At 44.4% G+C, this 13,123-nt stretch overlaps 1 protein-coding gene across 4 annotated transcripts in view; it reads left to right on the forward strand.

The window, feature by feature from the left end:
- Nucleotides 1-13,123, forward strand: part of Bicdl1 (BICD family like cargo adaptor 1) — a 116,113-nt gene that overhangs the window by 84,716 nt on the left and 18,274 nt on the right. For 2 of the 4 annotated variants that reach the window (XR_607523.2, XR_003850761.1), the window contains exons 3-6: nt 1,073-1,189; nt 2,056-2,067; nt 3,949-4,095; nt 12,353-12,532. Coding sequence is in view for 2 of the 4 variants with exons in the window: in XM_008840403.2 (XP_008838625.1) it covers nt 1,073-1,189; nt 3,949-4,095; nt 12,353-12,532 (444 nt within the window). In the remaining 2 variants the exon portion in view is untranslated. The remainder of the gene's footprint in view (nt 1-1,072; nt 1,190-2,055; nt 2,068-3,948; nt 4,096-12,352; nt 12,533-13,123) is intronic. The other 2 variants (XM_008840403.2, XM_008840393.2) reach the window with 1 other exon arrangement.

The raw sequence follows: 13,123 nt of genomic DNA on the forward strand, positions 1-13,123 counted from the left end.
AAATAAATAAATAAATAAATAAATAAATAAATAAATAAATAAATAAAGTAGTAAAATAAGTCTTTAAAAAAAGGAAAGGCTACTGAAGATTGAAGGTAGACCGATTATGGAGAGAGCCTGACTGAACAGGTAGCCAGCCATTTCAACAATATCATCATCCTATCTCCTCTGAAAATCATTCCTAACCGTTCCAATGCATGATGATCTCTCCTAAGAACACATACCCTTCTCAGTCCCTGTGGCCTCAGAAAGATCACTGAAGCAGTTTTTGCCTTGTCCCTCGGCTCTCCTCTTTACAGGGCAATGTGCTGGGCATTCCACAGAGGGATCAGCCTGGATCCTCAGGAAGAAGCTGGAGTTCATGTACTACCAAGTGGACTTTGTTTCAGAGAACCATCTGTGTCACTAGAGAATAAACAAATGGGATAGGAAAGGAGGACCTCATCCAGCAAGCACTCCCCAAAGAATTATACGTGGCAAAAATGTCCTTAATAATAAATGTCCAAAATCTTAATGGCCATGACAGGGAACTCAAGATGGCATCCATGTTGAGTGGAAATGCAATGAGGGCAGAGATAATTTCTTAATCATAGCTGAGGAAATAGATGAGAGAAATAAAAGAATTCCTAAGGCAGCTAAGAATGGTTACTCACATCCTAGCATTTTGGGAGGCTGAGGCAAGAGGATTGCTGCAAGTTCAACCAGCCTGGGCTACAAAGTGAAACCTGTCTCAAAACAAACAAAAACTAAAGCAGAAGGTATTTCCATTTTACTCATGTAACATACTGAAATTTTCTTAATTTAGTAGATACACACGTGCTGAATTTCTATGTGCAGAATAATACTGGTGATAGCTAACATTTGAGAGCTTACTTTTTCCTGGGCCTGTTTCCTCTGGTCACTAAAGTGGCCTCAAACCTAGGCAGAGTCATTTATAGTAGAGATGGAAAGCCCCATGTTACCCTAAAGCACAGTGGAACACAAAAGCTTACGCAATCAAAGGCAGAAATCTTAACAGACTTCCTTTGCACAGCCCCTTGGATCCATTCTGAAGATACCTCTTCTCTTGCAGGCATCTGAAGTTGAGAGACAGCTCTCCATGCAGGTCCATGCCCTCAGAGAAGACTTCCGAGAGAAAAACTCATCTACTAACCAGCACATCATCCGGCTTGAGAGCCTTCAGGCTGAGGTGAGACCCCCGTGTGGCCACACTTAGAGGCTCTGCACTGGGTCTTTGGATAGAGTTCTCTGAGCTGGGAGATAAACCCTTACTTTATATAAAAAGGATTAAAACCTCTAAACATTACTATGAGAAACACTTGATCCTCCTATGAGTAGCCTGTTGTCTGAAAAAATAAAGATGCTGAGAGTTATAGCTGAGGAAGGTTGAAATCATGAAATGATCTACTTTTTGCTGAATATGTCAATCCTTTTTTAAAAAAAAAAAAATCCTTGCAAGCCCCATATAAAAGGTGAGGAAGGGCATTGTCCCTTTCTCCATGCCTCTTAGATCCACCTCAGTATGTCTCAACAGGGTCTGCTGTTGTCCTCGTCCATAAAATACAAGTTTCTATTCTACTCTATGTGGCTTTTGTGAAGATTTGCTAAGTTAATATATGAGAGTACTTTGTATGGTACCTTGAACATGGTTAACATGGCAGCCTGAGTCTGTGTCCCTGACTGGACCAGCTGAAAAAGAATAAGCATTTGGAAAACAGTACTGTGCATAGCTGCTGCAGAGAGCAAGGGTCATACCAACTAAAAGAGGGCTTTCCGCAGGGCAGACTTCCAGCTACTCCACTCCCAAGGACTCAAGAAGTCTCCTTTACCTAAATTAGACTTTAAGAAATAGTCTAAGGCCAAACAGAAGAAGCTCCTCCCTGCTGTGGTTAAAGGATCAGCCCTGGCCCTTGTGGTCAAGCTAGAAAAACTTTCCCTGCTTCATAAATGACCTGAGGATGTTTTTCCTAAAGTCTGTCAATATCTTCTCTTTTCTTCTGCTTCCCATTCCCTTCTTTCCTCCTTTCCCTTGGAATTCCTACTGATATTGAGCAGCAGGTTCTTGAAGTAAGTAGAGATTGCTCTGGTGGGGTTTTGGCATGCCTGTCTGTGACCATTTGTGTGCATGACTTGCAATTCAGCTGCCCCTGCCAGGCTCTGATACCTTCAGGTTGCCTGCCTTCCTTTTTGCCCCACCTGTTCACTTTGCTAGACCCTCAGGAATAAGTTTGTTCCCTAAGAATATTAACTGCCAGATTTGGTGCAAGTTTTAGGGTATGTAGGGTGGGATAAGGGAGTAGGCAGCTTAGTGCCAAACTCTTGCTTCACCTAATAACACTGCTATTTGAAAGGCTAAGCTGTGAAATCATTCATTTCAAATAAGTAGCTTCATGGAACTTTGAATATCTAAGTATTTTTTTAAGGGTCAGTTGTATATCAGAATCATATTACCTCATTATTTAACTGAGTGAAACCCAGGAAACAAAGATGATCCATGAGAAGGAAAACTTAAAGGTCAGAGGGTATTTAAATGAAAATGACCTAAAGTGAAAGTTCCCTTCACAGGGTAACTGCTTCAATGAGAGGAATAGTGGGCCCATTCGGCAAAGGGTCTTGCTCCTTTTAGTTTCTTACCCAGGTGCACATTTGAAAGACAGACTTTCTTTGTTTGGCCAGACACCCAATCTCTCTGGACTGAGGCCACATACCTCACTTCCCCAGGACGGTGTCCTATCTGATTGATTGATGCCAGGGAAGATCTGTGCCCTATGAGCAGAAAGCTAGTGCAGAGTGGGAGCAGCCAAGAGGCAGAGGGAAAGGTAGAGCCCAGAAGACCTAGAACAAGTCAGAAACTCATTTCATTTTCCCCTGGAAAAGTGCTGAGGTCAGTCCCCAGAACTTAACCCAAGAAAGACCCTTAAGGCATTCTCCAGGCTAGACCACAGAGCATGGGGAACACATGACCATTGCGGGAGAGTATTATAAGTATGCAACTGGATGAGAAATCAGTATGGCAGGGAACTAACAGAGGAGAAGAGCCAGGGGACCTGCAGTTCTTGCAATGTTCTCCCCTCCCCCAAAGTCAGAACTACCTAGGAAAACTTTCTGGAGCCCCTGGGCATGATGGTGCCCTGGGTAAGACATCTCTGGCCTTGAGGAGCACTGATTAGCTTTTTCCCTACAAATCTGGAGACAAGAGAAGACTGGGCATCTCTTTCTTCTGCTTTCTCCCTAACACTGAAAAGAGTAAACAGACTTTCTTACAAGAAGATGTGTGTCTTAACCCTAAGTCTTTGGTGTGTAAACGATTCATCCTTCCATAAAAGAACACTTAAAACTTCTGTTCACAAACTACTTGCTCAGGTACAAGTTGCTTTAAATAAAGCCATTTAATTATGAGGCTACTGTCTCACTCCTTCCCAGGGTATGGCCTGATGAAACTATACCCTGCTAGCTTCTCTTTAGCTAGGTCCCTGAACCTGAGCTGTGACATGTAGTGCCAGGGGGATCAGCAATGGGAGAGGATGAGGAGAGCCTGCCTGTGAAAACACAGCAGCTCCTAGAACTTTCTGGTGCTCATGACTCAAGGAGGAGAGAGTAGGCAGATCAGATTCTGCTCTGCCAGGTGGAGCTGGGGTAAGACTGAGGGCAGGCAAGGTGGGGCCTTGTCTGCTTATCTGTGGAATTTCCACAGTACACACTATCCTTCCTCTGCCTGGCAGCCCACATTCTGGCTTCCCCAGGGCTGATTTCCACCCCTTCCTAAACAACTTTTTGAGGGGAGGGCCTTTCTCTTCAGCCTAGGATTGCACAGCTCTGTTCTCTAAGGTGAGCCCCAAGTCCCTGGGCACAACACTCAGAGAGTCATACCTTGGTGCTTGGGACTAGTCCTTCCCACACTCAGCCAGGTATAACTCCACACCATCCTGTGACTCTCCCCCCTTTCAGATCAAGATGCTGTCAGATCGGAAACGGGAGCTGGAGCATCGGCTCAGTGCTACCTTAGAGGAGAATGACCTGCTACAGGGGACTGTGGAGGAGCTGCAAGACCGGGTGCTGATTCTGGAGAGGCAAGGCCATGACAAAGACCTGCAGGTACTGGGCAGAAATGTCATCACTTAGGAGCAGGAGCAGAAAATAGGAGTGCTTAACCAGAAAGGAAAATCTGGGAGGCCAGCACCACTGCGGGGTTCAGTGTTGGTGACCCTGAGATCTTCCCATGTGTCTGTTTTAATTCCCCTGGGCACTCATTTCCATGCCCATAGCTGAGTAAGTACATTGCTGTCCTCAGGTCATCCCTTGCCTGTGTTCTGAGCCTCTGGTTCCTAGAACAGTGTCACATAGTTCTTTCTAGGATATCAGTGACTGAAGCACTCAGGGTGTCCTTCTGGCCGCCTAGCATTTACAAAATCTGCTAGATTTCAGAGGGAGCTGCAGCTCTCTGTGCCTAGCTCCCAGTGTTCTCTGCTGCTGCTGCTGCTGCTGCTCACCCAGCAGGGGGATTTATTCAGTTGGCACAGAACAGAAACTAAGAAGCCTCCCATAGCACCCAGCAAGACATAACTAGCTTCTGCCTATTGCCAGAAAAGGCCAGCCCCTTTGTGAGCCTAATTAGTCTTTTTTACCTTTCTAAGGAAAATTACTTCTTAGTCATAGTTATCTTTGCTCAGGAACTGCCCCCAGGCCTCAGTTAAACTCTCAAGCTCACACCAGATAAGAAATAACTCCTCCCACAACAGAAAAGTTATCTCCCAGTCTCCTAGAAATAGGGTGTAGCATCTGCTCCCAAGATGCTTTGCTGGGCTGGCCTGGTTCTAGAAAGTAGCAGGGCGTGACTTCTCTCTGAGTGGACATCTCCTGGGCATGGTGGAGAATACTCTGGGTTGTGACAGTGTCATTTCTGGGAACGTGGTTCGACAGGTAATTCTTAAATGCCAGGTGTATCCCTACCAAAGACCAGGACATAGAATTGCCCCACGGGGACCACAGGGAAACTGTTTGAAAGCCCCATGATGTGGGGTGAGAAACAGGAGGAATATGAGTTTAGAGTCAGCCTGGGCTGCATAGTGAATTCAAGGCCAGGCTAGGCTACACAGAGAATGAATGCTGGATAAAGAGACTCTTGTCTCAAAAAATGATGAATGAACAAACAAATGGAAGCAGCATCTGAGTCCCGAGTCTAGTAATATCACTTGTCACTGACTCCACTAGCTCAGCTGTCACTGAAGTAGTTTGCCCCTTTGAGGGATGATTAGCAGCTTTTCTCCCTCAATGTTGTTTGTGCCTCAGCTAATAACTTTGCATATAGTAGGGCCTCAACAAATGTTGGGAAGAAAATTAGACTGGGGTGTAGCTCAGTGGTAGAGCACTTGACCAGCTTGTATAGGCCCTGGTTCCTGTCCTCAGCACCACGAAAATGGAGGCTGAGGGAGGGGGAAAGGGTGCTGGCTCTGAAGCCTCACAGTAGGTTTTTAGATAGAAAGGAGCTTGCTCATTTTTCCAAGGTTGAAGATAATAGCAGTGAGTGTTGTAAGCTTCTCTCCAGTGAACAGAGCGCTTCCATGTTACTCTCTCTAGTTTAAAGAAAACAAATCATTAATCCAAAATCATACAAAGTCCTTGGCAAAATGGAGACTAGGATGCCCCGCTGCCCCCACATACAACTGATTTACCTGTTGCTCACTTGCTCCTGCAAGTCAGCATTTGACAAGCAGTTGAATCTCCATCAAATATTCTTCTGTTACTGATATAGAACACAGAGAGGAAAAGGAAAAGAAGTACAAGAAAACAAAAACAGCCCTTGACAAAAGAAACTTTGAGCCTAGCATGAATTTGCAAATGAAAATTATTTCAGCTCCATAACTGGAGACCTAGAGATGGAGGGAAAGAGCTAGAACCAGTGTGGACCTCTAGGTGCTACTAGTTGAGGGGGACCGCAAAAGGGGGAGGGGAAGAGAGAGAGAGAGAGAGAGAGAGAGAGAGAGAGAGAGAGAGAGAGAGGCGAGACTTATCCAGGGACCTTTGTCAAGTCAGGCAGTTACAACTCTGTTTGGAAGATCACATTTATTCTTTAAATTCTCACCTTTTCCTATTTGAATAACTGCTTCTATTGTACCTTCTGTTCATGTGAACTAGCTGCCAGTAGTTACTAGTGTCCTCCAGAAAGCCTTGTCATCAAAATGGCTTGAACTGACAAAGAAATAAAAATTCCAGGGACTGGTGAGATGGCTCAGTGGTTAAGAGCACTGGCTGCTCTTAACAGAGGATCTGGGTTTGATTCCCAACACCCACATAGTGGCTAACAACTGTCTGTAACTTCAGTTCCAGGGGATCCAACTCCCTCTTCTGACCTCTGAGAGCATTGCACAGCACAGGTACACTTACATACATGCAGGCAATATTCTGATACACATAAAGTAAAAATTGTGTGTGTGTGTGTGTGTGTGTATTTATTTATTTATTTATTTATTTTTAATTCCAGTTGTCCCAGGTAGCAGTAGTAACCCTAATCCAGATTTTTAAAATATTGAGTCAGTGGCTTTGGAATGTTTTAATCCCTTGATTTTAAACCCTCAGATAAGGGAGAATAGAAGGCTAAGCAGTCCAGGAAGAGGCCTCACACCGGTAGAGGAGCTCCTTTGATCTGTTTCACTGTATGCTGGGGGCCCTGTTGTCAAAAATTTTGAGCTGGAGAGATGGCTCAGCAGTTAAGAACACTGGCTGTTATTGCAGAAGACCCGGGTTCGAATCCCAGCACCCACATGGTAGCTAACAACTGTCCATAATTCCAGTTCCAGGGGATCTGACAGCATCTTCTGTCCTCGGGCATTGCATGACACGGGTGCACTTAACCTGCATGCAGGCAATACACACATACATGTAAAATAAAAATAATAAATTAAAATTTTTTTTAAAAAAAACTTTAAAATATTTTTGTATTTGTGTGTGTGCGTGTGTATACTTTTGAGGGTGCACATGCCACAGCGCACATATGGAGGCCATGAAGAACTGTCCAGAGTTGGTTCTGTCCTTCCACCATGTGGATCCCAAGACCTTTACCCACTGAGCCATTTCACCAGCCCCAAAACAGAGTTTTTTTCCTTTCTGCTTTTTAAGACAGGGTCTTCTGGTAACCCATCTGGCCTGGAACTTGCTGTGTAGACGAGGCTGGTCTCAATCTCATAGAGATTTGCCTCCCTCTGCCTTCTGAGTGCTGGGATTAAAGGCATACACCACCATGCCTGGCTCCAAAAACAGATTTTTATTTTTATTTTTTTTTAAAGCCCCTGATCAAATCTAACTTTTTTTTTTTTTTTTTGGTTTTTTGAGACAGGGTCCCCCTGTAGCCCCAGCTGTCCTGGAACTCACTATGTAAACCAGGCTGTCCTTGAACTCACAGAGATCCGTCTGCCTCTGCCTAGCAAGTGCTGGGATTAAAGGCGTGTGCCACCACACCCAGCCAAATCTAACTTTTTTAAAGCCTCAGGAAAAGGATTAAAATTTATTGTGTACTCAGTTTGCATCATTTTGCCAAACTGCTTTTTTGTTCTATTTTGTTTTTTTGAAACAGAGTCTAACTCTAGTCGTGGCTGGCCCAGACTTGCTATGTATTTTGGGCTGACCTCGAACTTGCATTAGTCTTCCTACCTCTGCTTCTCATTTGCAGGAATTGCAGAAATTTCAGGCATGTATGGCCAACCCCTGCTAAACTCAGTAAAATACTTTGCTAATACTCAGTAGAAGAAAGTAATATTGTCCTTCCAAGAGGCACTTAGCTACCCTGTTGCATACCCTACTACACATCTTGAAGTAGTATGCAGGGTCTGACCCTGGCAAATGGGTTTCATTAGCACAGTCCAAGCCCATTCACTATGGGGTGACTCTGAAAGGAGTTCCTAAGATCTAGACTTTACTCTCACTCTCATGTACAAGTAAACACATTATGTACCCTCACACTGTCTCAGCCACACAAATGTCAAGTGAGAAGACTATTTCCACTTCCACTCACTTGAGTACTATTTAGATATCTTATAATGTACTAATAAAAGCATTTTGCCTCACCTTTTTTCATACCTAAAATATGTAATCAGCATCTTTGTATAACAAAGATGTTTTTTACATTAAAGGATTCCTATAGTTAGAGGCTCTGTCCTAGTTTGAGTTGGTTTTTCTGCGTGTCTTTCCAAGTGTATAATCAGTCACTGACCAGAGGTAGCTCCTGGCCTTTTGTTCTCTTGCTGTTATAATTAATTAAGCGCCTTTGAATGTGCTTGAGTAATTGAATTAATTTTGCCCAGTGCCTAAGAACTTGTGCTTATCTGTTGGAACTTCTGCTGAGATGTGTGTGGAGTTGTCTAGAAAATAGTTGTAAAGCACTATGCTACTTTATATGCTGCTTGTAATTGTGCCAGATGCTTCCTAGGAATGTCTCCGTTAACCCCCTGTAACCCTGGAGTGTTTTTTGTTTTTTTTGGGGGGGGGGTTGTTTGTTTGTTTTTTGAGACAGGGTCTCCCTGTAGCCTCAGTTGTCCTGGAGTTCACTATGTAGACCAGGCTGGCCTTGAACTCACAGAGATCTGCCTGCCTCTGCCTCCCCAGTGCTGGGACTAATGGCGTGTGCCACCACGCCCGGCTCCTGGAGTGTTTTTTGTTTTGTTTTGTTTTTTTCTTCTGAGTCTCCCAGAACTGGGACTGGAGGAGGTCCCACTGGACCAGCAGGTGTTGCTGATCCAAGGGAACCACGAAAAGCAGGCTTGCTAGTTCTTTATTCATTCTCCTAGCAGCTGACCTCCAGGCCCTTCCTAGTTAGGGCTCATCCAGACCATTAGCCAGCCATTTCCTGGCACTGATGGGTTGAGGGTGAGGCTCTAGGCACCTGCAGGATTGGCTAAAGGCTCTTTGAAGCTTCTTTAATGAGAACTAGGATTCTGAGTTGCTGCCACCGATCTCACAGCCTCTACGTCTCTACAAGAGCCACTGCTGGCTTAGCCAAGAAGAGTCTTGGCTGTATAGGTCTCCTTCCCTCCCTCCTGCTTGTTCCCCTTTTTTTTTCCTCTTTCCTTCTCTCCCTTTCTTCTCCCCAGTGCTGGGGATTGAACCTCAAGTTTTGTGCATTTGAGGCAAGCACTTTACCACTGAGCTACATCCCCAGCCCAAACCTGGCTGTCCCACCTCAGTCCTCCTGCCTCAATCTTTTAAGTGCTTGGGATTATATGTATACACAACCATACTCAGCTAATGTCTGCTGCTTTTTAATGAAACAGAGTTAAATCCAGATAGACCGTTTTATAAAAAAGATTAAGTTAAATTTAAATCCCAGGAAGTTTTTCACCCACACTAACCTAGGGGGAACAAATCTTTTTGTTTGTGTCTATATGGTATATATGTGTGTGTGTGTGTGTGTGTGTGTGTGTGTGTGTGTGTGTGTTCGTGTGTGTGTGTGTTCGTGTGTTCATATGCATGTGTGTATATATATGCACAAATGTCTCTGCATGTTGTATGCATGTGGAGGCCCAAGATTGACATTAGGAGTCTTCTTCAATCACACTCCACCTTATTTTATTATGTATATGAATATTACGTGTATGAGTGTGGAGTGTATGTGCCATGGAGTGCATATAAAGGTCAGAGGACAACTTTTGGGAGTTGATTCTCTATTCCTACTGCGTGTTCTGGGGTCAAATTCAGGTCTGTCAGGCTTGCATAACAAGTACTTTTACCTGCTGAGCTATCTTCTCAGCCCTTTGCCTTATTTTTTGAGACAGCGTCTCTCATTGAACCTGGAGTTTGTCATTCCTGCCAGACTGGCTGGCCAGCAAACTCCCAGGATATCTACCTGTCTCTGCCCACTCCTCACCACTGGAGTTACAGGCTCATATTGCCATGACTGGCTGTTTGTTTTTTACAATTGAGGATCTGAATTTAGATCTTCATGATTGCAGAGCAAGCACTTTACCCACTGGCCTATCTCCCTAGTTGTGAGTTTTTTTAGGTTTTTTAATTTATTTATTTACTTATTTTTCTTTTTTTATTATTTTATTATTTTTTATTTTATGTGCATGTGTGTATTGCCTGCATGTAGGTAAGTGCACCCGTGTTGTGCAATGCCCACAGAGGACAGAAGAGGCTGTCGAATCCCCTGGAACTGGAGTTATGGACAGTTGTTAGCTGCCATGTGTTCTTAACCACTGACCCATCTCTCCAGCCCCTATTTATTTTTATTTTTTATATGTATGAGTGTTATGCTGCATGTATGTAAGTGCACCAGTGCCGTGCAATGCCCACGGAGGACAGAAAAAGGCGTTGGATCCCCTAGAACTGGAGTTTCAGACAGTTGTTAGCCACCTTGTGGGTGCTGGGAATTGAACCGAGGTCTTCCGCAAGAACAGCCAATGCTCTTAACTGCTGAGCCATCTCTCCAACCCCCTAGTTATGAATTTTGATACATACCCACATATGTATAAGCACTACTCCAGTCAAGACAAAGAATGTACTTGCCACTTCCTCAAAAGCAAACCTCCAGTCCAAGCTTCATCTATTTTACTATTTAAGCAAAGCTTAGGAACTTTTGAAGAGCAGAATTATCCATTACATGCTGTTTATGTTTGGCTTTTGCTGAACATTTTTATATATGAAATTCGTCCATATTGTGGCATATAGTAGCAGTATATTTTTATTACTGTGTAATACCCCAGTGTGCGACTCTACCACAGTTTAGCCATTTTATTGCTGTTAGCTTTTAATTGTTTCCCATCTGTAGCCATTATGAGTATCCCTTGTAATGTCTTTTGTTCTTACTTCATTGAGGGTATACACCTAAGAGTGGAATTGGTGGATCATTGGAGAAGTATATGTTTAACTTTATTCTTTCTTTTGGGCGGGGGCCTTTTTGAGACAGGGTCTCCCCGTAGCCCCACCTGTTCTGGAACTCACTATGTAGACCAAGGTGGCCTTGAACTCACAGAGATCCATCTGCCTCTGCCTCTGCCTCTGCTAGGACTAAAGGCATGTGCAACCACACCCAGCTAACTTTATTCTTAAAAACCACCAAGGAGGGTTGGTGAGATAGCCTAGTGGGTAAAAGCACTTGCCTCAAAAGCCTGACAATCCAAGTCCAGTCCCTGGAACTCATAGTGAAAGAAGAAAACCAGTTCCCAAAAATTGTCCTCTGACTTCCACATGCATGCCATGGCATACACATGATTATACTCAGGCATACATATCCCCCTCCCCACACACACAACACACACACGATGTTTGTTTGTTTGTTTTGTTGTTGTTGTTGTTGTTTTTTTAAGAAAGAAATCTGCCCAGGACTTCTCTAAGTATTTGAACACATTCCACTCCTGCCAACAGTGAAAATTCTGATTGTTCCTCATCAAAGCTTGATTTCCCCCCCCCCCATTATTTTAGTCACAATGGTATATTGCTGTGTGAGTGTTAGTTTTTCACTATGAAGGACTTCACACAGCCTTAGCAATAGAGCAGTGTGATAAAGCCCTTAGTGTGCCTGACTCTAAGCTTAAGGACCTGACTTCCATCTCCAGAACCTACATGGGCATGGTGGTACCCTCTTGTAATGTTAGCACAGAGGAGGTAGAGATAAGCAGATCTCTGGGGCTTACTAGATAGCTAGCCTAGCCTAATCAGCAAGCCCCAAGATCAGCGGGCTACAGTATAGAAAGGCTCTGTTGGAAGAAGGAAAAGAAACAAAAATAAGCTTGCCAGGCGTGGTGGCGCACGCCTTTAATCCCAGCACTCAGGAGGCAGAGGCAGGTGGATCTCTGAGTTCAAGGCCAGCCTGGTCTACATAGTGAGTTCCAGGACAGCTGGGGCTATAGGGAGACCCTGTCTCAAAAAGACCGAAAAAAAAAGCTCAACAAGTATTCAATTTTTCAATTGTTTCATAGTGTCATAAATTTAAAGACATTTTATTTGTATCAAGTTACAAACTAAAATAGACTTGTACATTGCACTTGGTTGATTCATATCTTGAGGTTTTTATTTGTGTTTTTGAGACAGGGTCTCACTTTGTTACTCAGATTGGCCCAAAATTCATGATCTTCCTGCCTCCACCTCTCAGGTACTTGGCTTACAGGTATGTTCTACCATACCTGGCCTTTTGAGTCTTTCTTTAATTGCTAGGTTCTTCCCTTATATCTATGTATTTAAGGAGTGGAGTTGTTTGTCCTGTAGAATTTCCCATGTCTGGGTTTTGGTGACTGTATCCCCCATGCAAACTGATAGATTTTTCCTGCCTCTGTCTGCCTTTGAGCTGATGGCAGGTCTAGCAGCAGGGTCAGGTCCTGGTCATTGCTTGCTCTGACTCCTAGCTTTTGCTCTTCCCCCACAGCTGCACCAAAGCCAGCTAGAGCTCCAGGAGGTGCGACTATCCTACCGGCAGCTGCAAGTGAAGGTAGAGGAGCTCACAGAGGAGAGGAGCCTGCAGAGTTCTGCTGCCACCAGCACGTCCCTGCTGTCAGAGATCGAGCAGAGCATGGAGGCTGAGGAGCTGGAGCAGGAGAGGGAGCAGGTGCTGATAATCCCTATCATCTGGCAGGAGAAGTGGGCCTGGGTTTCTCTTCCATCCTCCTCCTCAGCCTGCACTGCCATCTGCCAAAGGCCATAGTACCTGCATGACCCCTAGCTAGAGCAGTAGGAAGCAGATTGACTAAAGCCTGCCCTGGCCCTCCATCGCCCACCCACCTTGTCCACTGAGACTTTGAGCAGAGCAGCCAGATGGCTGCTCAGTGTTACCCCTATGCCACTGAGGGAATGCTTGTTGCCCTTGGGCATTGCAGAGTCCTCAAACATGCACAGTCCATCCCCTCATGCCATTGGCCTCTTTGTGTTCTGTATGTTATAACCACTCCTTCCTCTGATCATTTTCTGATTGCAACTAATTACATAATACAGAAGTACTTTATATGGCAGATTAGCAGATTGGAGGGGCTGGAGAACGGGGAAAATAAGAATTGGAAGGATGACTAGGCACTAAGGAGGCAGAGGCAGAATGATCACAGCAAGTTCAAGGCAAGCCTGATCTATACAACAAGTTCCAGGCCAGCCATAACTACATAGTGAGACCTTGTCTCAAAAAGAATCAAGAATCTGGGAAGATTTG

Source organism: Nannospalax galili, unplaced genomic scaffold (assembly GCF_000622305.1).
Source record: "Nannospalax galili isolate Female #2095 unplaced genomic scaffold, S.galili_v1.0 scaffold911, whole genome shotgun sequence".
Classification (NCBI taxonomy): Eukaryota; Metazoa; Chordata; class Mammalia; order Rodentia; family Spalacidae; genus Nannospalax; species Nannospalax galili.